The sequence below is a fragment of the Schistocerca nitens genome, chromosome 4 (genome assembly GCF_023898315.1).
Source record: "Schistocerca nitens isolate TAMUIC-IGC-003100 chromosome 4, iqSchNite1.1, whole genome shotgun sequence".
Classification (NCBI taxonomy): Eukaryota; Metazoa; Arthropoda; class Insecta; order Orthoptera; family Acrididae; genus Schistocerca; species Schistocerca nitens.
This window is the reverse complement of record NC_064617.1, coordinates 593,464,393-593,488,465: the sequence shown is the minus strand read 5'-3', so window position 1 is coordinate 593,488,465 and position 24,073 is coordinate 593,464,393. Positions and strand designations below refer to the sequence as shown.

Genomic DNA, 24,073 nt, shown 5'->3' with positions numbered 1-24,073 from the left:
ATGAACTTGTGGATAGTGTGCCACGACGAATACATGCATGCATCAACACTTTAGGGCGTGCTATTGCGTATTAGAGGTACCGGTGTGTTCAGCAATCTGAACCATCACTCTTAAGGTCTCGCTGTATGGTGGTAGAACAGGCCATATGTGGTTTTCATGAGCAATAGAAAGGGTGGAAAGGATATTTATGTTGAACTCTATTCCAATATTCTGTACAGGTTCCGGGACTCTCGGAACCAAGGCGAAGCAAAACATTTTTTATGTGTATAATTAAACAAAAAATATAATAAAAATCTTTGCGAAATTTCAACACACACGCACACAATACTAAAAAGCAGAAAACAATCATTTAAATATATTTTTAAATTAAAACTTTTTAAAATCGGACTTAAAAAACTCCAAATAATTCCTTTAAGCCCCAAACAGATTTCTAACCCCATACAAATAGTTCTGAAAATTTGTGCTTTGAAATTTTAACAACTATGACAGGAGTTGTACGTTTTATAACGAAAAACGTGGGGCGCATGCAGTAGATAATAGTTGGGAAGTGAACTAATAAGTATCACGTATGCAATGCATGGGCCCCATGTTTTGAGTTACAAGTCTTCCAACTATTGTCATAGCCATTAAAAATTAACGAGCACAAATTGTTATGGCTAGCTGTATGGGGCTATGAATCTGTATCGCGCTAGAAGAAATTATTTTTTACTTTTTATCCAGATTTAAAAATGTATTACATTAAAATATATTTTTATTTAAACAATTATTCCTTTGTTAATGGTGTCTGTAGTTAGTTTACGAGTAGCCTTCACATATGTTACTCCTATTTATGTCAGATAATAAACTTACATCTCACATGATAACAACACCTCAACCATGAAACTAGTTATGAATAAATCAATAAGGTGAATAATAAATTAGCAAGCACCGTCTGGATCATTTCTTTTATTATCGACTATCGCTTTCATACTGCACTGTAGACCATCCTTAGGTACGGGGGCGCGAAGTGCAGTTCGTGAACAGAGATCTCTGTTTCCTACGACATGGCGTCAGTTAATAAAATAAAGTGAAGCGGAAGAGTTATTTCTGGAAGTGTTATCAGCTAAGTAACCCCAACATAATTGTTTCTACAGACGTAAGCCTGTTGTAAAACGTGTTACATTAGTTTTTCTCGTGAAGTAACTTAGAAAGTACTTAAGTGTAATGTATCAAGGAAACCACAGATTTTTCCAATTTACAAGGGCCGATAACTACTTACTCGATGAAAGGCACGCGCTCGTTAAGTCTCTTCTTCTTCGCTGTGTCGAAGTCACAGTCGTTACCGATGAGCCAAACCATTTCCTGGGTCCAGGTAGTACCTAAACAGAGAAGAATTATGATTCAGTGACAGCCGCTGAAACAGGAATCTTAAGTATACTACTGACGAACGCAACAGATATAGAATAAGTTTCGCAATATTGTAGTTCGTCGCAATGTTCACGTAACAAAGACATGACATTTTAAAACATTAGACACTGACGTTGTTGTTCTGAGATTAACATTATGATGATATCGATAGAGCAGCTGAAAAAGTAACACGAGAAAAAAAAGGTAACGATCTTCTACCATTGCAGTTTGATATATTCACTTTACTAGATAGTGAACACTAGTATCTGGGATACCTATTTACTAACATAGGTTCCTCAGTCTCCATTTACTGACGCGAACAACTAGTAATGTGTTAGGGCGAGTGGGGATCAGTGTTATCAAATAACCTATGTAAGTAAATAGATATCTTACAATCCAGCATTCCGAAACTATCGGAGTGAATACATCAATGAACGAATAAATTAGTATACGACCGCAAATTACAACAATTCTTACAATTCGTTGCTGGGGTACCTTCCCTGCAGTTGATCTATATGACAGGTCTCACATGTGACCATGCGGTCGAAACACTCCTAAGTCTGGTCGATTATTAGAAAAGCTTGTCAAAGAAAAAAACAAAGATGATAGTCAATACAAAAAAAAACCATCGATAAATTGCATCAGATATTTATTTTCCTTATAGATCTTATAATTAAATGTTTCCCTGGGATATTTAAGTCTCTTCGTCATCTACGATAATGATCGAAGCAGAAGAAATGAATCAAAATTTGTGCTGCGGCCGGGACTCGACAGTGTAAGGGAAAATAAGATGCAGATATGAAATATGTGTTGGGGAGGGCTATCGACTTGAGTAGTTCGTGCAGCACTGTTGGCCATTGTGTTGTAGTGGTGTAATGGTTAGCATTTATGCCTAGCAAACAAGACGAGCCGGGTTAGAATGCCGGCCCCGACACAGAATTTAATTCATTTCCTCTGCTCCGATATTTATTTTCCATTTCCAGGAATAGAAATTATGAATGGTACGTTTAGAGTGGAACAAAAAGTGGTTATAAATAGACAGCTAATGCATCATATGAAATATTGGCGCTCGTTGTGGTACTATCACCGTAGTGATGTGGTTAGCATCACTTGCACACTGGCATGCCGTTTCAAACCGTACAACCAGCAATTATTCGTTATTGAATATTCATCAATGGAACACATTAAGTCTAAAAATGAGTCCGTTATCATATTGTGACATTTTATTTGGAAAGGTGAGTCGTTTTCACACAAATTTTTACAATTTACTATTGCCGGTCTCTGCTACTGCCATCTTCAGATCTGTTACAAACAAAGAACAGTAATGTAACCAGTTAAGTAAAATTAGTTGAAGCAAAATCTATAACAGGCCTGGTGGCACATATGAAAATTAAAAAAAAAAAACATTTACATGATTAACAGTATGAATACCATACATGCCATAAAATATTCTGATGTAGGTTTCAACATCAAAATTATGCATCTAGGTAGGAGTAAGTGCTGCCGATGACCTGGATGCGTCTGGTACTTATACAAACAACTGAGGCCAGAAGAGGCCTGTGTAGCTGGATTACACGAATAACCCACACCGTAAATTTAATAGTTAAAATGCAGTGTGCGCAGTCTTTACTTAAAATTACTTCACGTAGCAAACTGAGCGTCTGATAATAAAACATATACTGATATACAACATATGGAATTAGATCCATACTTAAAATCTACATAAGACGTGCAAATAGTAATAATGGAAAGCTCCTAGCCTTACAAAATAAAACAATTGTGTAAAAGCCAGTATAATAAGTTCAGACATACAATAACATCTATAAATCAAAACCTTCCACCATGAGAAAACAATTAAACCGTAACCGTAAGTGTAGGGTGATTAACGAATTAATTAACGACTGTTAAAGAGTCGACAGTCAATGAGACATTGGGAGCGGGATCTCAGTGGCGCCGCCCCGTGACTCCCCTGTATGCACTTCTCGTTTCCCTCTGGTGGAGGTTGCGGAAGAAGGCCCGCCTCCTCGCCGCTGGTGGTCGGCGCACACAACCGCACGCCAAGCTACTGCGGCGCTCGACGCTGCTCAGACTAGTAGGTTTCTGAATACAGCAAAATAAGCATCAGGTTAAACTCACTCTTTTCATCCAGCAGTAAGTCCGGTTGCCGTTTTCTGTGTAAATAAATCTCCATTTCCTCAAGTAGGTTCCGTTCAAAATGGTTCAAATGGCTCTGAGCACTATGGGACTTAACATCTGAGGTCATCAGTCCCCTATACGTAGAACTACTTAAACCTAACTAACCTAATGACAGCACACACATCCATGCCCGAAGCAGGATTCGAAACTGCGACCATAGCAGCAGCGCGGTTCCGGACTGAAGCGCCTACAACCGCTCGGCCACAACGGCCGTCGTAGGTTCCATTATGGTCACAGTATTGGCAGTATAAGTTTTTGGATCCTAGGCTAACTAAGAGGCATGGACGCCATAAGATAAGCATATTGTTGACAACGGCTACTGACACGATTGTAAATGTGAAATCCTGTTACCCGAAGAAGCATAAGTGAACATACTTCAGAGCGATGATGAACAGGATGCCAAAACTACCACTCACCACTAATGACGAAATGGAAGAAGTAAATGTGATTAAACAAGTAGCCGGGCAAACGGGTATAAGGACCGTGATGTAATGAATCTTCATAATAATCTAAAATTAAAAATGTGTGACAAGAAGGAGAAAATAGATTCAGAGGTTAACAAGTTTGTTGCTATGTAATACAATGGTGCACTGAGCGACAGAATTACACAAGCTTTCAGAAAAACGAAAGTAAAAATTAGACCTCAAACGAAAGGTACCATTGGTTATAGGCCACGCCACAAAACTGGCAACAACAGCAACAAATATTTAGAGTAAGATCAACTGTGAAAAGTGTAACAAGTTTCATATCGGTCAGACGGAAACAAATTTCAAAACTCGTTTTTAGAGACCATAAACGTAGCCAAAACAAGAGCTCTTTCGATACACATTTGGATAAAGAAAAGCATGGGCAGCAAACATAGAAGACAATATGGGAGTGTCGCATAGAGCACCAAAGGGACCGTTACTGAACCTACTCGTGGAAATGGAGATTTATGCATACAGAAAACGGCAAACGGAATTACTGCTGACTGAACAGAATGAGTTGAACATGAATCCTTATTTTGATGTATTCAGAAACTTAGTTCGGGTAGCTTCCAGCGCCTCGGCAGCGTGACGTGCGGCGAAGAGACTGGGCCTTCTTCCGCAACCTCCCCCCACAGAAGAACAAGAACTGGATACAGAGAAGCCACGAGGCGGCGCCATTGAGGTCTCACTCCGGATGTATTACTGACTAGTGAATTTTTAATTACCACTCTTTCGTTAATTACCATACACTTACGCTTCTGGTTTAACTGTTTCGTTATGTTCAAAGGTTTCGATTTATAGATGTGGTTATATGTTTGAACTTTTTATACTGGCTTTACTTTGCCGGCCAGGAATTTCCCATTATTACTATTTGAACCTCTTATGTGGATTTTAAGTATGGATCTAATTCCATATATTTTTATCAGTGTATGTTTTATTGTGAGACGCTCATTTTGCATGTGAAGTAACTTTAATTAATGACTTAGCATACTGCATTTTAACTATTAAATTTACGATGTTGGTTAATATATATCCTAGCTATAGTGCCCTCTGCTGGCTTCAGCTATCTATATATAAACGCCAAATGCTTCCAGGTCTTCACCAGCACTTACTACATACCTACATGTACAATTTTGACGTTGACACATACACCAGAACATTTTATAGTATGTATTGCTAGTATGCAAGGCTGTTAAGCATGTTAATATAATTATTTTTCTTATGTGTCGCCAGACCTGTTATAGGTTTTCCTTCAGCTAATGTAACTTAGTTGGTTACACCATTATTTTTTGTGTGTAATAGTTCTGAACATGGGAGTAGCTGATACAGGTTGTTGTTGTTGTTGTGGCCCAAAGTCCAGATATTGGTATGATGCAGCTCTCCATGCTACTCTATTCTGTGCAAACTTCTTCATCTCCCAGTACCTACTGCAACCTACATCCTTCTGAATCTGTTTAGTGTATTCATCTCTTGGTCTCCCTCTACGATTTTTACCCTCCACGCTGCCCTCCAATACTAAATTGGTGATCCCTTGATGCCTCAGAATGTGCCCAACCAACCAATCCCTTCTTCTAGTCAAATTGTGCCACAAATTTCTTTTCTCTCCAATTCTATTCAATAGCTCCTCATTAGTTATATGATCTACCCATCTAATCTTCAGCATTCTAAATAGGTAACAGCCAGTAAAAGTTTGTGCCCGCCCCGGTAGCTGAATGGTCGCCGGCACGGTAGCTCATCGTGTTCAGTCAGAGAGCTGGTTGGTCTCCGTAGTAAAAAACTGAGTGGAAGGATCAACAAACGAACTTTAACGGATGTCATGTGACGTCCGTAACGACGAAACACAACGATAAAAAAAAAGAAAAACATGGTGAGCCCGTGAGCCCGACAGATTGTCAGTCCTCTGGGCCCGGGTTCGATTCCCGGCTGGGTGGGAGAATTTTCATCGCCCAGGGACTGGGTGTTGTGCTGTCGTCGTCATCATCCTATCATCCTCATAGACTACGGGTCGCCGAAGTGGCTTCAAATTGTAAGAGCAGCACCCGGCGAAAGACCTGCCCGACGGGGGGCCCTAGCCATACTATTAAATAAAAAAAATAGTAAAAATTTGTTTGATCAAGACGAACCTTTTCATATAAAAATAATATTTGAGGACGATTATCAAAAATCTTATGTTTGTAATGTGTCAATATCCTGAAATATTCTATGTTTGAATAAATAGCAGCATTCTGACATATTCGATGTTTGTATAGATACCAGCACTCTTCGTCCAAGAGTCCAGTTCTGTTCTAGCTGCGCGTTGGTGTCAATCATCAACTTCATTTCAGTGCTAAGTGTTGTACTTCATTGACGACATTGTCTTCGGATTTCGACTCAGTTGTGGTTCCAGCGTGACACTGGTTGTTGGAAGCGGGTCCTTTGGTGTGTACTTCTAAGCGTCTGCTTCACAGTGGCTCCAATTACGCATCGTAAAAGTTGTCGCCTACAAGGTCAGGAAATGGAATAGAAACAGTACGCTTTTCCTAAGATCCGTATACTCCAAAGGCAGATGGACTCCTAAGCAGGAGTAAGTCAGATGCATATCAGGCGTTCATCAGTGTTTCCCAGAGACGCGTTCAGGAATCGATGAAATCGCTGAAAGAATTCGGTCTGGTCGCCAAATACAACAAGTGGATGGAAAGATGTGTCTGGCAAACGTATAATTTTACGTGGACGGCGCAGCCCAGCAGTGGTTCGAGAACAAGGAAGAGAAGCTCAGTAGCTGGAAAAATTATAGGCGTAACTGAAGAAAATATTTGGTGACAGTCAGTAGCAAATCGGCTTAGAGGAGGAACTATTTAAGGACGAAGCCCAACGTCATGAAAAACTGAAACAGTAATAGACAAGACACAGAAGGTCTAGGCCGGCCGCGGTGGTCTAGCGGTTCTAGGCGCTCAGTCCGGAGCCGCGCGACTGCTACGGTCGCAGGTTCGAATCCTGCCTTGGGCATGGATGTGTGTGATGTCCTTAGGTTAGTTACGTTTAAGTAGTTCTAAGTTCTAGGGGACTGATGACCACAGATGTTAAGTCCCATAGTGCTCAGAGCCATTTGAACCATTTTGAACAGAAGGTCTAGGCCTTAAGCCCTACTGTGAACCGAAACATGACAAAAAGTGACAAAATGTCACACTGGAAGGGGTTTTCCTTCAATACAATGATGATAAGGAACCCTAGGCGGGTCAGCCAAATGTCGAGGGGGGGGGGGTTTAACAAGAATGCTTTTACTTGTTCACTTTCCCTACTGGATCGGGTCGTTGGCTCTGGCTGAAGGCCTGTTATGAGACCCAACCTGTTAATTAAAACTGCCCCTTCACTAAGTTTGATTAATATTTAATAACTAAGTAGTGTTCAGGGAACTGATCACTACTAAACAAACAAGGATAGCATTGAACACATTTTTTGAACAACAATCTTCCTAACATCAAACTGAACTATGACATACACTTATAAAATAAAGCTAGTAATGGCAATGGCCTTAAATTCCAAAATTAACTCTTAAGGTCGGATAACGCATCTTGTCTTGTTATTTTCTACTCCATCCCCTTGTCAGACGGCATAAAATACGTCAGACAAACCTTAACAAATTCAAACATTAACAAATTCTCAATAAGAGCGTGGCTGGAAAACTGAGCTCTGGTAATCACAGGCGTGCGTATTATCGGATTAAATGCCGAAGCTGAGCATCACGTTACCAAATGCAGCGTCGTGGACAGGTCAGCAAGCTGCCGTTGGCGTCTGCGTCGTCGGGGAGCCTCAATTGTAACAAAAAAGAAATTATTTTCACGAACAGGCTTCCTGTTCGTAAACTGCTATTCAAAAGCTAATTCTGCTTTCTTTCCAATCGTCTCGCGCTCGTTAAGACGGAACTCATCAGCCCAAAGGCGGAATCCATTAACGTCTTTAATAAAGTGTTCAAATGGTTCAAATGGCTCTGAGCACTATGGGACTCAACTGCTGTGGTCATAAGTCCCCTAGAACTTAGAACTACTTAAACCTAACTAACCTAAGGACATCACACACATCCATGCCCGAGGCAGGATTCGAACCTGCAACCGTAGCGGTCGTGCGGTTCCAGACTGTAGCGCCTTTAACCGCTCGGCCACTCCGGCCGGCAATAAAGTGTGGCTCAAGGAAATTGCTCTGCTCCTGTATGCTTCCTGTGAGACAGTATTCCCAACCGTAATTAGCAGAATCAGCCTGGCTCTAACAGTAAAGCATGACAGTACCCCTAACTGAATACTAGTTTCAGTTGCAGCTGGCAGCACACTGAAAAGAATTTACTCTCCTACAGCAGAGCCGAAAGCACGACGCCCGCTCGCTACAGGAGCTAAGACGCTTCTCCTCGATAACAGCTCCAAAAGCTTCCCTCTGCAAAAATTAGCACCCCCACGCTATTTTTGGAACTGGCCAATCCCGTGGCACTAGACCAGCACAGTTCGATCCCACTATTATTTCCTGGCTTCTTCCAGCCAATTAAAACATTCTGCGCCTTCTTGCGCCTAGAATGTTCTGGAACAAACTGAAACTCCTTTCAAAATTGAACCCACCAATCGTGTCCCTCTGTTCGCCCTCGCGCGGGAAAAGGTCATTGCACTAGCTTAACCGCGTTCCTTAGAAAGCCCCAGAAAACGTTAAGATTCATGGGAAGGCTCCCTTAGGCGCCAGCTCATCTCGACATGGCGTCGGCGTAACGTCCAGCTCCAACGAGGCGCTGTCCCTCGAAGCCCTGACTGTGTTGTCCGCGCAATGGGTGCCTAGTGCTCCGGCGGCGCGTCTCCCCCAGTAGGACGCTTTCGCATGCCGACTCGTAATGGTCGGTTGTAAACTTCCGCACCCCTCTGCCCTGCCTTTGAGCAGTGCCGCTCGTCCGCTCCAGCCAAACTCCGTGAAAATATCGCCTGAACCCCGTCTTCATGCAACATGCGAATTTCTTAAAGTTAATACGCGTCTTATGCCGTCTGATACTCCCTATATTAATTTCAATAGGCTGATTGCCTGATAAATAACACAATAACCGATATCTACCTTGTCTTTGCAACAATTGTTCTATTACAGTAAGGTGCAAAATACTGCTACCTTAGAAAACTCTATGAAAGGAGTCGCAGAAGACATGTACCAAGATCTTCTTGTAAATGGTGTCACATCAACAGAGGAAATCGTCAAGTGGCGCCAGAGAATCGAAGAAACGCAACAAGAGAAAAGCAGGTATCATTGACTGCCAAATGTGGTCCCTGTGGCAGTTGCGAACGACCATTATGAGCCTGCCTGTCTCGTACGCCAGACAGAAAAGATATAGAGCTGTACAGCAGCCGTTAATGTCAACCCTATGCGTCAAGAGGTAACAGAGAACGTCGAGAAGCGGTTTATCGATCTGTGACTTCAGTCTCCATCACTTGTAGAACGCACCACTAAATACAGACTTGGCCAACTATCAAACGTGAACTCAGCATCATACCAACGCAGATACAGGCAACTCTTCCGCCAAGTGCATCGTCCCGCAGAAAAACTGACATTTGGAGGACAGAGAACAACACGCCGGTACGTTTTTTCTGTGGACGCACTGGACACGTTGCACTCTATTGCAGAGACAGAATATCGGTATACGACGACCATAACCTGCAAGATGTTCAAATGGTTCAAATGGCTCTGAGCACTATGGGACTTAACTTCTGAGGTCTTCAGCCCCCTAGAACTTAGAACTATTTAAACCTAACTAACCTAAGGACATCACACACATCCATGCCCGAGGCAGGATTCGAACCTGCGACCTTATTGGTAGCGCAGTTCCACACTGAAGCGCCTACAGTCGCTCGGCCACTCCGGCCGGCCTGCAAGATGTAAACCACCACAAATGTCCTATTAACGCCCATAAAATGTTTACAATTATACTCGAGTTGTGGGACGAGATTCATTGCCATACCCTGGACGACGTCTCCCTCTGATATGTCACAGCCTTTCCCCATCGCCGTATAGAGATACCAGCCGCTCGCCTAGCTGCCATATTCAGGAAAACAAGATTAGGCGACCGTCTATGGAGATGAGTGTGTAACTGGTATAAGTGCAGATGTTTTTATATGTGGTACCTTAATATGTACATGAATCAGTAAGTTGGTTAGTCTTCCTCTACGTCGGACAGTCTTCCCACAGACATGTCATATAATTTAGTATCTAATGTTTTCTGCATGGTCGTAGCTGCACCACTAAGTGGTTTATGCCTGTCAGTGTAGGCTCACCATTGTGCGTCCACGTGTCCACACTTCAGCACCTGACCTGCTACCCGAGGGAAAATAAACGTTAACGACTTGCTCTTGTCACATATATTTGGAGTTGCTAACCAAACCAAAAACATTATACTCCTAATAGCTATAACCATTAGTCTGGAAAAATAGAAAATACTGATGTAATATTGTCACTACATTGTTGTTAGTCATCAATAGAAATACTGCACTAAATACCTGCTACACAGTACGTTGCTAGATTAGTAAGGATCCAATTAAAAAGCCATGACCTCTGTACGATATGTAAGACCACTAACAAACAATTTCATGACAACTTTTGTTAATACACTCCTGGAAATGGAAAAAAGAACACATTGACACCGGTGTGTCAGACCCACCATAGTTGCTCCGGACACTGCGAGAGGGCTGTACAAGCAATGATCACACGCACTGCACAGCGGACACACCAGGAACCACGGTGTTGGCCGTCGAATGGCGCTAGGTGCGCAGCATTTGTGCACCGCCGCCGTCAGTGTCAGGCAGTTTGCCGTGGCATACGGAGCTCCATCGCAGTCTTTAACACTGGTAGCATGCCGCGACAGCGTGGACGTGAACCGTATGTGCAGTTGACGGACTTTGAGCGAGGGCGTATAGTGGGCATGCGGGAGGCCGGGTGGACGTACCGCCGAATTGCTCAACATGTGGGGCGTGAGGTCTCCACAGTACATCGATGTTGTCGCCAGTGGTCGGCGGAAGGTGCACGTGCCCGTCGACCTGGGACCGGACCGCAGCGACGCACGGATGCACGCCAAGACCGTAGGATCCTACGCAGTGCCGTAGGGGACCGCACCGCCACTTCCCAGCAAATTAGGGACACTGTTGCTCCTGGGGTATCGGCGAGGACCATTCGCAACCGTCTCCATGAAGCTGGGCTACGGTCCCGCACACCGTTAGGCCGTCTTCCGCTCACGCCCCAACATCGTGCAGCCCGCCTCCAGTGGTGTCGCGACAGGCGTGAATGGAGGGACGAATGGAGACGTGTCGTCTTCAGCGATGAGAGTCGCTTCTGCCTTGGTGCCAATGATGGTCGTATGCGTGTTTGGCGCCGTGCAGGTGAGCGCCACAATCAGGACTGCATACGACCGAGGCACACAGGGCCAACACCCGGCATCATGGTGTGGGGAGCGATCTCCTACACTGGCCGTACACCACTGGTGATCGTCGAGGGGACACTGAATAGTGCACGGTACATCCAAACCGTCATCGAACCCATCATTCTACCATTGCTAGACCGGCAAGGGAACTTGCTGTTCCAACAGGACAATGCACGTCCGCATGTATCCCGTGCCACCCAACGTGCTCTAGAAGGTGTAAGTCAACTAGCCTGGCCAGCAAGATCTCCGGATCTGTCCCCCATTGAGCATGTTTGGGACTGGATGAAGCGTCGTCTCACGCGGTCTGCACGTCCAGCACGAACGCTGGTCCAACTGAGGCGCCAGGTGGAAAAGGCATGGCAAGCCGTTCCACAGGACTACATCCAGCATCTCTACGATCGTCTCCATGGGAGAATAGCAGCCTGCATTGCTGCGAAAGGTGGATATACACTGTACTAGTGCCGACATTGTGCATGCTCTGTTGCCTGTGTCTATGTGCCTGTGGTTCTGTCAGTGTGATCATGTGATGTATCTGACCCCAGGAATGTGTCAATAAAGTTTCCCCTTCCTGGGACAACGAATTCACGGTGTTCTTATTTCAATTTCCAGGAGTGTACAAGTGAAAGACAGAGTGCCCTACAAGAGGTAGAACAATATTATAATTAACCATGTTTGTTTCAACGTGTATCATTTTAAAAAAATATGTGCCTGTGAGGCAGGAGGTTGCTAACCTTCATGACATGAGAGGGACATGTCAAACCAATCTGTTACTTTGCCCAAGCCAGATACTAGAGCAGTGAGAAATTTCGCTAAGTTTGTAAAGGTTTTTGTCTGACACTAGCCAATTCCGTATGGCTGAATCATGTTATATGGAGTTATTATACTGCGTCTCCTACACGAAGTTTGCAAATATTGCCTTGTAATCAGGCACTATGTTGAAAACAAAAGCTCATTCCTTAGCCGTCCATGTGTTGCAGAACTTTGCTGAAGTATTATGTAATACATACCACTCACAATTTCGCCTCTCTTCAATGCACTGGAAGATTAAATTTTGTCATTATGGACAATCGTGATTAATTAATAATCTCGCACAGATTTTTCTTAATTTATCTGGAAGATGTTGTGTATGTTATTCTGTAACCATTACGTACTATGCGATTACTTAAGTATTTAAGCACTCTAGTCGAGGCCATCTTTTTTTTTTCTTTAGGACAGGTTAGAAGCTATTGTGTGACGTATGTGGTTATATTACTGATGTCACAATCTTGTTTGTGAAGCCAATGATGTTCTTATTCGTTCTCTGTAAGGTCAGCACTGCCTGAACTTCACTCGTTACTTATGCTAATAATACACTCCTGGAAATGGAAAAAAGAACACATTGACACCGGTGTGTCAGACCCACCATACTTGCTCCGGACACTGCGAGAGGGCTGTACAAGTAATGATCACACGCACGGCACAGCGGACACACCAGGAACCGCGGTGTTGGCCGTCGAATGGCGCTAGCTGCGCAGCATTTGTGCATCGCCGCCGTCAGTGTCAGCCAGTTTGCCGTGGCATACGGAGCTCCATCGCAGCCTTTAACACTGGTAGCATGCCGCGACAGCGTGGACGTGAACCGTATGTGCAGTTGACGGACTTTGAGCGAGGGCGTATAGTGAGCATGCGGGAGGCCGGGTGGACGTACCGCCGAATTGCTCAACACGTGGGGCGTGAGGTCTCCACAGTACATCGATGTTGTCGCCAGTGGTCGGCGGAAGGTGCACGTGCCCGTCGACCTGGGACCGGACCGCAGCGACGCACGGATGCACGCCAAGACCGTAGGATCCTACGCAGTGCCGTAGGGGACCGCACCGCCACTTCCCAGCAAATTAGGGACACTGTTGCTCCTGGGGTATCGGCGAGGACCATTCGCAACCGTCTCCATGAAGCTGGGCTACGGTCCCGCACACCGTTAGGCCGTCTTCCGCTCACGCCCCAACATCGTGCAGCCCGCCTCCAGTGGTGTCGCGACAGGCGTGAATGGAGGGACGAATGGAGACGTGTCGTCTTCAGCGATGAGAGTCGCTTCTGCCTTGGTGCCAATGATGGTCGTATGCGTGTTTGGCGCCGTGCAGGTGAGCGCCACAATCAGGACTGCATACGACCGAGGCACACAGGGCCAACACCCGGCATCATGGTGTGGGGAGCGATCTCCTACACTGGCCGTACACCACTGGTGATCGTCGAGGGGACACTGAATAGTGCACGGTACATCAAAACCGTCGTCGAACCCATCGTTCTACCATTCCTAGACCGGCAAGGGAACTTGCTGTTCCAACAGGACAATGCACGTCCGCATGTATCCCGTGCCACCCAACGTGCTCTAGAAGGAGTAAGTCAACTACCCTGGCCAGCAAGATCTCCGGATCTGTCCCCCATTGAGCATGTTTGGGACTGGATGAAGCGTCGTCTCACGCGGTCTGCACGTCCAGCACGAACGATGGTCCAACTGAGGCGCCAGGTGGAAATGGCATGGCAAGCCGTTCCACAGGACTACATCCAGCATCTCTACGATCGTCTCCATGGGAGAATAGCAGCCTGCATTGCTGCGAAAGGTGGATATACACTGTACTAGTGCCGACATTGTGCATGCTCTGTTGCCTGTGTCTATGTGCCTGTGGTTCTGTCAGTGTGACCATGTGATGTATCTGACCCCAGGAATGTGTCAATAAAGTTTCCCCTTCCTGGGACAATGAATTCTCGGTGTTCTTATTTCCATTTCCAGGAGTGTATGTTTAAGTTCTCATGGCACCACAAGTACTACAATTTGTTAATCCTTTTATGCCAACTAAGTGACTTTAAGCATTTAAACTATTCTGATTTAATTTAAAGGGTTCATAGAAACAGTAATAATTTACCGATTTTTGGTATATTCACTTCTACCTTATAAATTATAAGGTCCAAAGAAATCATGCTTGAAAAGGGTACTCACGTGACCTGCCAGGGTAGCCGAGAGCGCTAATGCGCTGTTTCCTAGACTTGGGTGCTTGGGTGGGTGCCCCGGCCCCAGATCGAATCCGCCTGCTGGATTAACGACGAGGGCCCGTATGCCAGCCAGCCTGTATGTGGTTTTTAGGCGGTTTTCCACATCCTGCTAGGTGAATACTGGGATGGTCCCCACGTTCCACCACAGTTACACGACTCACAGATATCTGAACACCGTTCACACTATTTCACGGCTTATACTAGACGCAGACAGCTGGGGTACCCTCATTCCATCCCATGGTGTTTGGGGTGTCGGCAAGAAGGGCATCCGGCCACTCTCTGCAACTAACACTGCCAAAGAAATAGTATCAACGCCGACACCACGTTGCAGAGGGACAAAGGTCTCAAGAAAAGAAAGAGAGAGAATGAAAGAGTACTCATGTCTATGTAGTTGTTAAGTTCGCACAATTAGAGTTACCTGCATAAGGTTAGGTTTTAGCAGTATCTTTAAACAAGAGATCATTCGAACACTCATATATGCCGTTACTCTTGGATTTTTCACTTGCAAGATCATGGTAGTAGTGATGACATCTTTTGAATTATCTTACTACACTATTAAATTGCATATTTTTGCACCATTTTCACATGTTCTTATGGACAACTCATTTGCAAAATCAGAGCTGTAGTGCTGTCATATTTTGTGTTTGCTTGTTATACTTTTTAGCTGCGTAATTTTGTACCATTTTCACGTGGTACTTTGGATACTTTACTTGCCACATCATGGCTATGCTGCAGCCGTATTTTGAGTTAACTTGGTATATATTCAACTGCATTATTTTTTTACGATTTTCACATGTTACTTATGGATGTTTCACTTTAACTTTATGGCCATAATGTGGCCATATTTTCTGTTAACTTACTACACTGCTCATTTGAATAATTTTGTTCACATTACACATTTTACTAATGTAATCACGGTCATAGTGGGGTCATAGCTTAGTCTTCACTCATACACTTTTCATTTTTTTAGGAGAATTCAGACCATGCTGTGATCCTATTATCAGTAGGAATAACTTCGTCCAGTCTCTATTTTAAGGACTTTTATTACATTCTATACAGTTTAATGTTTCATATGTGATTTTGAGATTAATGTCTACATTCAGATAACAAAAGTTCACTGCTGTTACATAAATTCATGATAACTTCTAAACGAACGTTCTATGACTTTTACATGACTGTATGTGGACGGACTTGTACTATGTAGTGGATCATGAACTTTGTTCATTCTTCTACTAATTGGTGAATGGAGACCATATTCCGCATTTTAGGATGGTTTAAGCGATCAGCTTGGAATGTGTTCTGTTATTGCTACACGGAAAATGATTTAAATCTGCTCTCCAACTTCAGGGCAGTCTGATGAAAGTTGTCGTTGTATTCGCACACATTCCAAGTTACAAACATTGAGTTTATTACGTGTCAATTATTTGCGAACAACATTTACTGTTATCCCTGAACTCACTAATAGATTTTCCCACGGGCGTCGGCCACGGGAATTTCTCTCTTGAAGTTCTCTGGAGCGTGAACGGCCTAAGCCAATAAGGGGTGAAGGCACGCGGACGTTAAGGCATTGCGAGTTTCGGAGATCAAAGCATGTGTTCTCTCTATTCTGTTGCTGGAGATGGTAGTGGAAATGTCTGCTTTCTTACAGTGTGAAAATGTAAGCTGTTGAGAGATGTTACATATACGATTTTACATGATGAGAAAGAGAGAGAGAGAGAGAGAGAGAGCAAAATATGAAAGCAGCATGAATTTGTATGTGTGAAGTGCTTCGCCGGCCGGTGTGGCCGTGCGGTTCTAGGCGCTTCAGTCTGGAACCGCGTGACCGCTACGGTCGCAGGTTCGAATCCTGCCTCGGGCATGAATGTGTGTGATGTCCTGAGGTTAGTTAGGTTAAAGTAGTTCTAAGTTCTAGGGGACTAATGACCACAGATGTTAAGTCTCATAGTGCTCAGAGCCATTTGAACCACTTTTTTGAAGTGCTTCAGTGAAATATATAGTTTATCTCATAGGGACTATTCTGGATCTGAAGATAACATTTTTCCATTACTACGTGTGTGGTGAGCCATGTTGCTTGTTGAGATTTATCGGTTTAGACGCCTAATGCTATGGCAGTGTGGCTTAAGATTACAATCAGTGGAGCAGATTCTGTTCTGTTCGTAAAGTTCATTTAATTGACCGTCGGGTTTGGTAAGTCGGTGTTTCGCTCTCACAATAGGTTTTGCATTTCTATACTTGTCAAACGTATGCTAAAAACTGATCTTTGTTTGACTACCGAGGAAATATTGTTTGATCTATATAAATCTTTTGTATTCTTGAGATAGAATAATAAGTATGAAGTTAATAAAGTCTCATATCTTTATTTCAGATTCACACTTTTTAGAAAATGGGTTAAATGGAGTACCAATTTCCTAGGATAGCGTAAGTGCAAAACACTGAGGTCTCCCACGAAACCCTTATGTGGAAGTAATTAAACAAAGAATTCTCGTATCCGCAATTCAGGCAGCATTTCTAATCAGAACACCATCTGCTTGTAGTGGAAGTTCATAGAAGGTAGGTGGCGCCAAGATGATCGAGAGGTCAGCTTGTCGATATTCCGCATACATGATTTCTGATACAGTGGTGTTGCAACATCATCACGAGGAAGTATAGCCACTTCATCTGCGAATGCACAAATTTGGATACACATCGCAGCAATTAGTCAAAAAATAAATGTTATTCTGAAGATTCAAATTGATTTCTGTGGAGGTAAATTAACCAGTAAGCAATACAAACATATTTCAATTGTTAAACAAAATGTTCCGTTGTCCTGTTTAAGTATGGATGCCTGTAGAGCAGCGAATGAGAGTAGTCAGACTGTATCACACTATTTTCATTGAGCGTTATTCAGTTTCGATGGAACGGCAACCTTTAAGTGGGACTTAATGACCACTGAATGTTGTTCGATAGAATACAAGTAATAACATTCACTATGCAGACACAATACAAATTGAAATACTTACTCTCACCCATTGATACACACGAAATTACTTTTAGCTTGTATATTTGCAGTACTGTGTTTATCCCATGACCTTATATACATCTATTATTTATCTAGCTATGCGGTGTGTAATTTACATTGGGAATTGATGTATACATTTACATCCTTTATTTGATGTAATGTTGATATCCGTGATCTAGCTTATTTAAAACTCCTCGTAAGATTTCTCTGATTGCAAACAAACTTTTACTTGCCCTCTGTGATCGTTGAAAGTCGGCTGACTTCGGATCTATATGTTTATGGCCGCTACCAACACCTGCTGCGTAAGTATATTGTCCCCCGTAACAACAGGTATCCGTTATAAACGTAGTGTTGATTTGTGTGTGGTGGAGTGGGTTGTTGCTGTTAATAGTATATGTAAATTGAAGGGGGATCATTGGTGTTAGCAGCAGCAGGACATTAAGAGGAATCAGCGGCGATGAACAAAATAATGTACCGGACTGGGATTCGAACTCGGAATCTCCTTCTTATTAGGTAGGTGCGGTAACCACTGCGCCATCCAGAACACAGCGTTATGTGAACTGCACGGACTATCTCGGTATGCCTCGTGGCCGATGTTTGTGTGTGTGTGTGTGTGTGTGTGTGAGTGTGAGTGTGAGTGTGTGTGTGTGTGTGTGTGTGAGAGAGAGAGAGAGAGAGAGAGAGAGAGAGAGGGAGAGAGAGAGAGTCAGTGTGTGTATCCAAGAGTGGGAGAGACGGGTGGGAGGGGGGAAGCTTGTGGATAGGAATGTAGAATGAGTGGTATGCAGTAAGGGGAGAATGGAATTGCACTATAGAGGCTGATCGTTTGCATTTTTGGATTGTTTCTAATACTGTGACAAAGACGGTTTTATTGCAGAGTGATGTGTATTCGTTTAGTACTTTCCTTCCTTGGGCTAGTGATTTTTGAATGTGATAGTTTTCTTCTATTGTTAATTTTTAGTACAGGCTGTTACTAGTTTTAAGGATTTTTAAGTCATACATTGCCGTTTGTGAAAAGTGCAACACCGAGAAGAAATTACCCGAATAGCGCTACACTTGATGGAAGTGGCGAGGGTGAGCAAGCAGTACGTGATACGTTTTGGGATACACGTAGGCCGAGCAGAGTCCTCTCATGTCGGTCCGACAGGGTCGGTGTTGCGCCCAATGTAGTCGGTGCAGAGCTATCACACAAGGTGGAATCAATTCAGTGAGTGCCAGTATGCCTCGTCGACGTCAAAAGGAGCCATATCGGCACGTGAGCGAGTTCTAACGGGACAGAATGATCGGTCTCCGGGAAACGGGATTGTCATACCGTGACATTTGGGCTAGCAGAGGACATTCTGCTACGTCAGTGATGCACGTGTCGAAGCAATGGATAGAGGAAGGTCGTACGCAGCGACGAGCGGGCTCTGGACCACGGAACATGACCACAGTACGGGATGACCGTCATCTTGTTCGCATGTCTATTACGGACCCCACAGCGTCATCCACGGTGTTGGCTCGTCGCTGGAGGACTACAACAGGTGAGAACTTGTCGGCATCGACGGTTCGTCGCCGTCTGCTACAGGTTGGACTGGTTGCTCCCATGCCATTACGTCGGCTTCCATTGTCCAGGACCCACAAGCTCCTCCGACTCCAATGGGCATGTGAACACCGTCACTGGGGTGCTGAGTGGCAATATATAATATTTTTAGATGAGTCCCGCTTCAACGTGTCTTACAGTGGTGACCGCATACGTGTCCGGCGGTACCGTGGTGAGTGCAACCTGGAGGGCTGCATTGTGGAGCGGCATAGCGGACAAACACCAGGTGTAATCGTTTGGGGTGCCACTGGTTACAACAACCGATCTCTCCTGATACGTATTGCGGGCACTTTGAACATCAATCATTACCTAACGGAGGCTGTGGAGCCTGAGGTACTCACTCTGCTTCAGGAATCTCCACAGGCCACATTTCAACAGGACAATGCCCGGACATATATTGCGAGGTATGTACAGGCATTCTTCGAAGAGCGAAGGATACCGTTGCTTCCTTGGCCTACGGGTTCGCCGAACATGTCCCCCATCGAACATGTCTGGGATATGGTTAGTCGGCACCTGGTGCGTCATTATCCTCCAGTAACTGGTTTCACGGATTTGTGGGCTCGGATACAAACTGCGTGGAGGGAAATCTCTCAGGAACGTATTCAGAACCTTATTGAATCAATGCCACGGCGTACAGCAGCTCTAATTGCATCGCATGGTGACCACACGACATATTGAATACTAGGGCTGAAAGGACATGTACGGACTTGAAAAGGTAATCATTTCTTACTTGTCTTGTACCTAACCTGTTGTATTAAACAAATTGAACTCATGCGTTTTATTCTTGGTGCTGCAATATCCACAAACGGTAGTGTAGACAGAAATCTCCAAGTACAAGAATACGTACTCACAACACACATACAAGAAATATCAGCGGTAGTCAAGCTCATCACGGAGCAAAACTACTTCAATTTTAATTTTAATAATCAACAGCCTCAGCTTCTCCGTTTACCTAGAATTTACCTAGGTTTCAGTCGGGATAACGAGTACAGCAGTTGTGGCTGCCGCATCGCGGTCGCGAAGTGGGGCCGAGGCAGTGCCAGGTAAGTTTTACAGTTCGAAGATAATTTATGGATTTGTAGTTTTAGCTTGACGGTGTCCACTATGGACAAACGGTATATACTGTTATTCTGAAGAAGGCTGGGTTATCCTGACTGAAACCTAGGTAAATTCTAGGTAAACGGTGCAACTGATGCTGTTCATTATTAAAATTAAAATTAATATTTATGCAGTTGCTGACAGGGCCGCGAAATGTTGAAGATATTCAGAACTACTTCACATTCAACAACAAACTTTGCTCTCAATGAGGGGGATTACCTATAGGGTCCCCAATCAGTGGCTTCCTAGCTGACATTTTCACATAGTAAAACCAAAGCTGTACAACATAAAGTGTTGGTACGGATATGTAGACGATATAATACGTCTAATAGATGAATCACAATTTCGTGTAAAAGAACTTCATGAGGACATAAACACCATCCATGCACAAATACAGTTCACCATTTAAAAACAAACAAATGAAAAACTCAATTTTTTAGAACTCACCGTACTCAAGAGAAACAACATACATGAGTTCACAGTTTACAGTAAACCTACAATCACGAATACCATCGTTCATAAAGAACCCAAACACCCCACAACATATAAAGATGCCAGCTTTAGATATTTACTACATAGACTGAACAGAGCATCCATGAACAAACATGACTACACAAAGGAACAGAACACAATAAAACAAACTGCATAGGAGGATGGGTACAATACAAAGACAGTAGCTAAAATAAACAAAAAAATACAAAAACAGGCAACACATAATCACAAAACATACAAACACAATACAATTCACAACAAATCAGCAGACAGTAAGCAACAAATGGCAGATAGTTACAGCAACAAAATCTCACAAAGGGTGGGCAATATATTAAAAAGACAAGGACATAACAATGCATATGGAACCTGCAACACAATACAGGAGAGACTTGGAAGAAATACCACCAACACTGACTAATATGGCCAGTGTGATAAATATAAACTAACTGCCAACTGCTGTCAGTCTCTATACGTGTTCAACCTTTCATGAATTTTAGAACCAGGTGTACAGAAAATGTCAGAGCACTGAAAAAAAAAAACCTACACTCAATATTTGCAGATCACTTAACAGCAGAGTATCACCACTCAATGAACACAGAAACAGACATCCTTGAAACTGCTAACAGCCTGTTCCAAAAATTAACAACAGAAGAAAAATATCACATCCAAAAACCAATAGCCTAATGAAAGTAAGTACTAAACCAATATACATCGCTGTGCAATAAATCCCTCTTTGGCAGAATAGAAATAACACTCGACCTAAAACTGCAAATTATAGCCTCTATAATTAAACTTTACATGCTTTACATACGTGTGCACAACCATCCCCCATTCTCTCTCTCTCTCTCAAATACTCTCTTTCTCTTCCTCTCCTTATCTTGGACACACGTACTCAGCCACTCACTGAGTCACACACAGATACACGCACACACGCACACTCGGTCTCTCTCTCTCTCTCTCTCTCTCTCTCTCTCACACACACACACACACACATACACACACACGCACACACGAATTAAACACAACAAATGTCAACAACAGTTCAGATCCACGCGCCACATCCCAAACGAACGTGCCACGAAACAAATGAACACTACGCAGCCACAACAGGTAACGGCGGCGGAAACTCTGTGCTGTGTACTTTATGCAAACAGTGTAAAATATTTTGCAACAATCGTTCATTTTACAAATATGAATATTTTGTACCAAATGTTTCATTAAAAATTAACATGTACACAACAATTTAGTGGAAAGTAAATACAAATAAACCCACTGAAGAGAGCACAGAAAGTGCTGAAACATGTCTCGTTGAAAGCAGAACTACAAAGGTATCTTGCGCGGAATTCCTCTCCAAACAAAATATTATTCTATATCCTAATAATCATCTCAATGCAGAAAGTATATTTAGTAGTTTACATAAAAGACTCCATAGGAACGAGTCCTTAATAACATTTACCACCCCGTCATGTTGGATTATGTTAAAAAGAACCATGCAGAACTCGCTCTTCTTGAAGAACCAAGTAACACCATGTTTTACGTTTCGCAAGCGGTTGTTAAGGTGGAGAAACAGGGTAACATAAAGTGTAGAATCGTTTTTGATGTATCTTCTCGTGAGAACAATGCACCTTCTCTGAACAACATCTTCAAGAAAGGACCCAATCTTCTATCAGCAATACTCCCTGCTCTATTACGGTTCCGATCACATCCCGCGGCTATTATTAGCGATATTGTGGAAGCATTTTTGTAACTCGTCTCGCACGAAGACGTCAGGAATTTGACAAGATTTTCATTGCACAACGTTTTTCAAAATATTCACGGAAGTTATCATACCACGAAGTAATTACTTACCGTTTCACTAGACTGGCTGGTGTGTTTTTCCAGTCTGTGTCTTGACTACAAGGACCTGCCATCTTATTACTTTAATCAGGCGTAGTGCTTCACACAGACCTCTTAGTCAGTACCCATGGCCACCACCAAGCAGCAAAATTGGACTACGCACTTGAGGCCCATGCAGCACTATGTGGAAGTGGGGCTGCATGGAGTTCTTTTGTCTGAACTTTGGTGTTACCTTTTATTTATTTACAGCAATTACACTTATTTTCTAAAGAAAAATGTAGTAATTGGAAGTAGGAAATTATAAATTTATCGTGTAATTTAAAAAGGGCATAAAAGAAGACAGGAATGAGTTGATATAGATATTCCTTCACCAACACCACCTGTGGAAGAGGACTTGGTATTCATCTTCAATTCCAGCTTCCAAATTTGGTTATACCCATATTAGTATTATCCACATGAACATCCCTCTTCAGGATAACTCAGTTTGTTCCGTACATACGGATCTAATCTATGACGATGTTGTTTGTTAGGGTGCTGTGTGAGTTGATGTTTGTTACGTTACATAACAACTGCTAATACTAGGTTCATTAGTATAGGAATTCAGGATGGATTTGGAACAATATCCTGCATATTTTAATTAGATTAAGTTATACACTGTTCCTACACAGCTGTAGGAGAAATAACAAGCCACCACTAACCTACCGTTAGTGTTGTAAAACAATTATTTCACTCCCATTCTTTCTGACATGCAGTCGATTCTTGCTTTCAGCAACGCTGAAGAAACACACTTCTAGACATTAGATCTCATTTCCTATTGCTGCATGGGTGCTAGCAAGCAAAGTTTTCATCGATGACTTCGCGTTTGGCGCGGATAACGAAAATGAAGCTATCGCTATGTATTACGAACTAACGGCCGTCATGAAACTATTGAACGCGGGCCACTACTTCAGTTGCAATACATATAGGGATATGAAGAGCGAGGTGTTTGTACAAGACTCAAATCTTAGGTATACTGGAATATAGCAATGTACAACTTTTGCATCAGCACTGAGCATGTTAAAGAAAAATTACCTAACAGCAGTACTATAAAAAAGAAACTGTCACACGCCATAACTAAAGTTTGTGACCCACTATGACTATTCTGTGTCAATCATGACAAGACTATTATTCCAAGAAACTTGGTGCAGGGCAATTGACTGGAATCATTAGCTATCTAACAATGTAGCAGCACAATGGAATACATGGGTATACCCTCCACTGTGCTGGATTTGAATCCCACGGTGGATATCAGCTACTAAAAATCACGATATCCAGATTCACAAGTGTACGGGGCAGCTCTGTAAATCCACAGTGTTTACACGGCAACACAATAATTCACTTAGCCTGTAGCAAGAATAGATCAGTACTTGTCAGAAGATAACATTGTCATATCTGGAATTTGTAGGAGCACTCGTTAAGCACAATTAACAAGCCATTTCTGCACAGCAGCAGGGTACGATATTACTTACATGGTGTTGTAGACGGATGTTGTAGTGACCTTAGATTGTATAAGCAGTGATGTTAATCGATGGAAGAGTTACATT

General features: G+C 43.1%; 1 protein-coding gene across 1 annotated transcript in view; it reads right to left on the bottom strand.

The window, feature by feature from the left end:
• Nucleotides 1-24,073, bottom strand: part of LOC126252865 (luciferin sulfotransferase-like) — a 439,717-nt gene that overhangs the window by 258,387 nt on the left and 157,257 nt on the right. Inside the window, exon 3 of the mRNA XM_049953820.1 lies at nt 1,259-1,358. Within this exon, the coding sequence (XP_049809777.1) occupies nt 1,259-1,358 (100 nt within the window). The remainder of the gene's footprint in view (nt 1-1,258; nt 1,359-24,073) is intronic.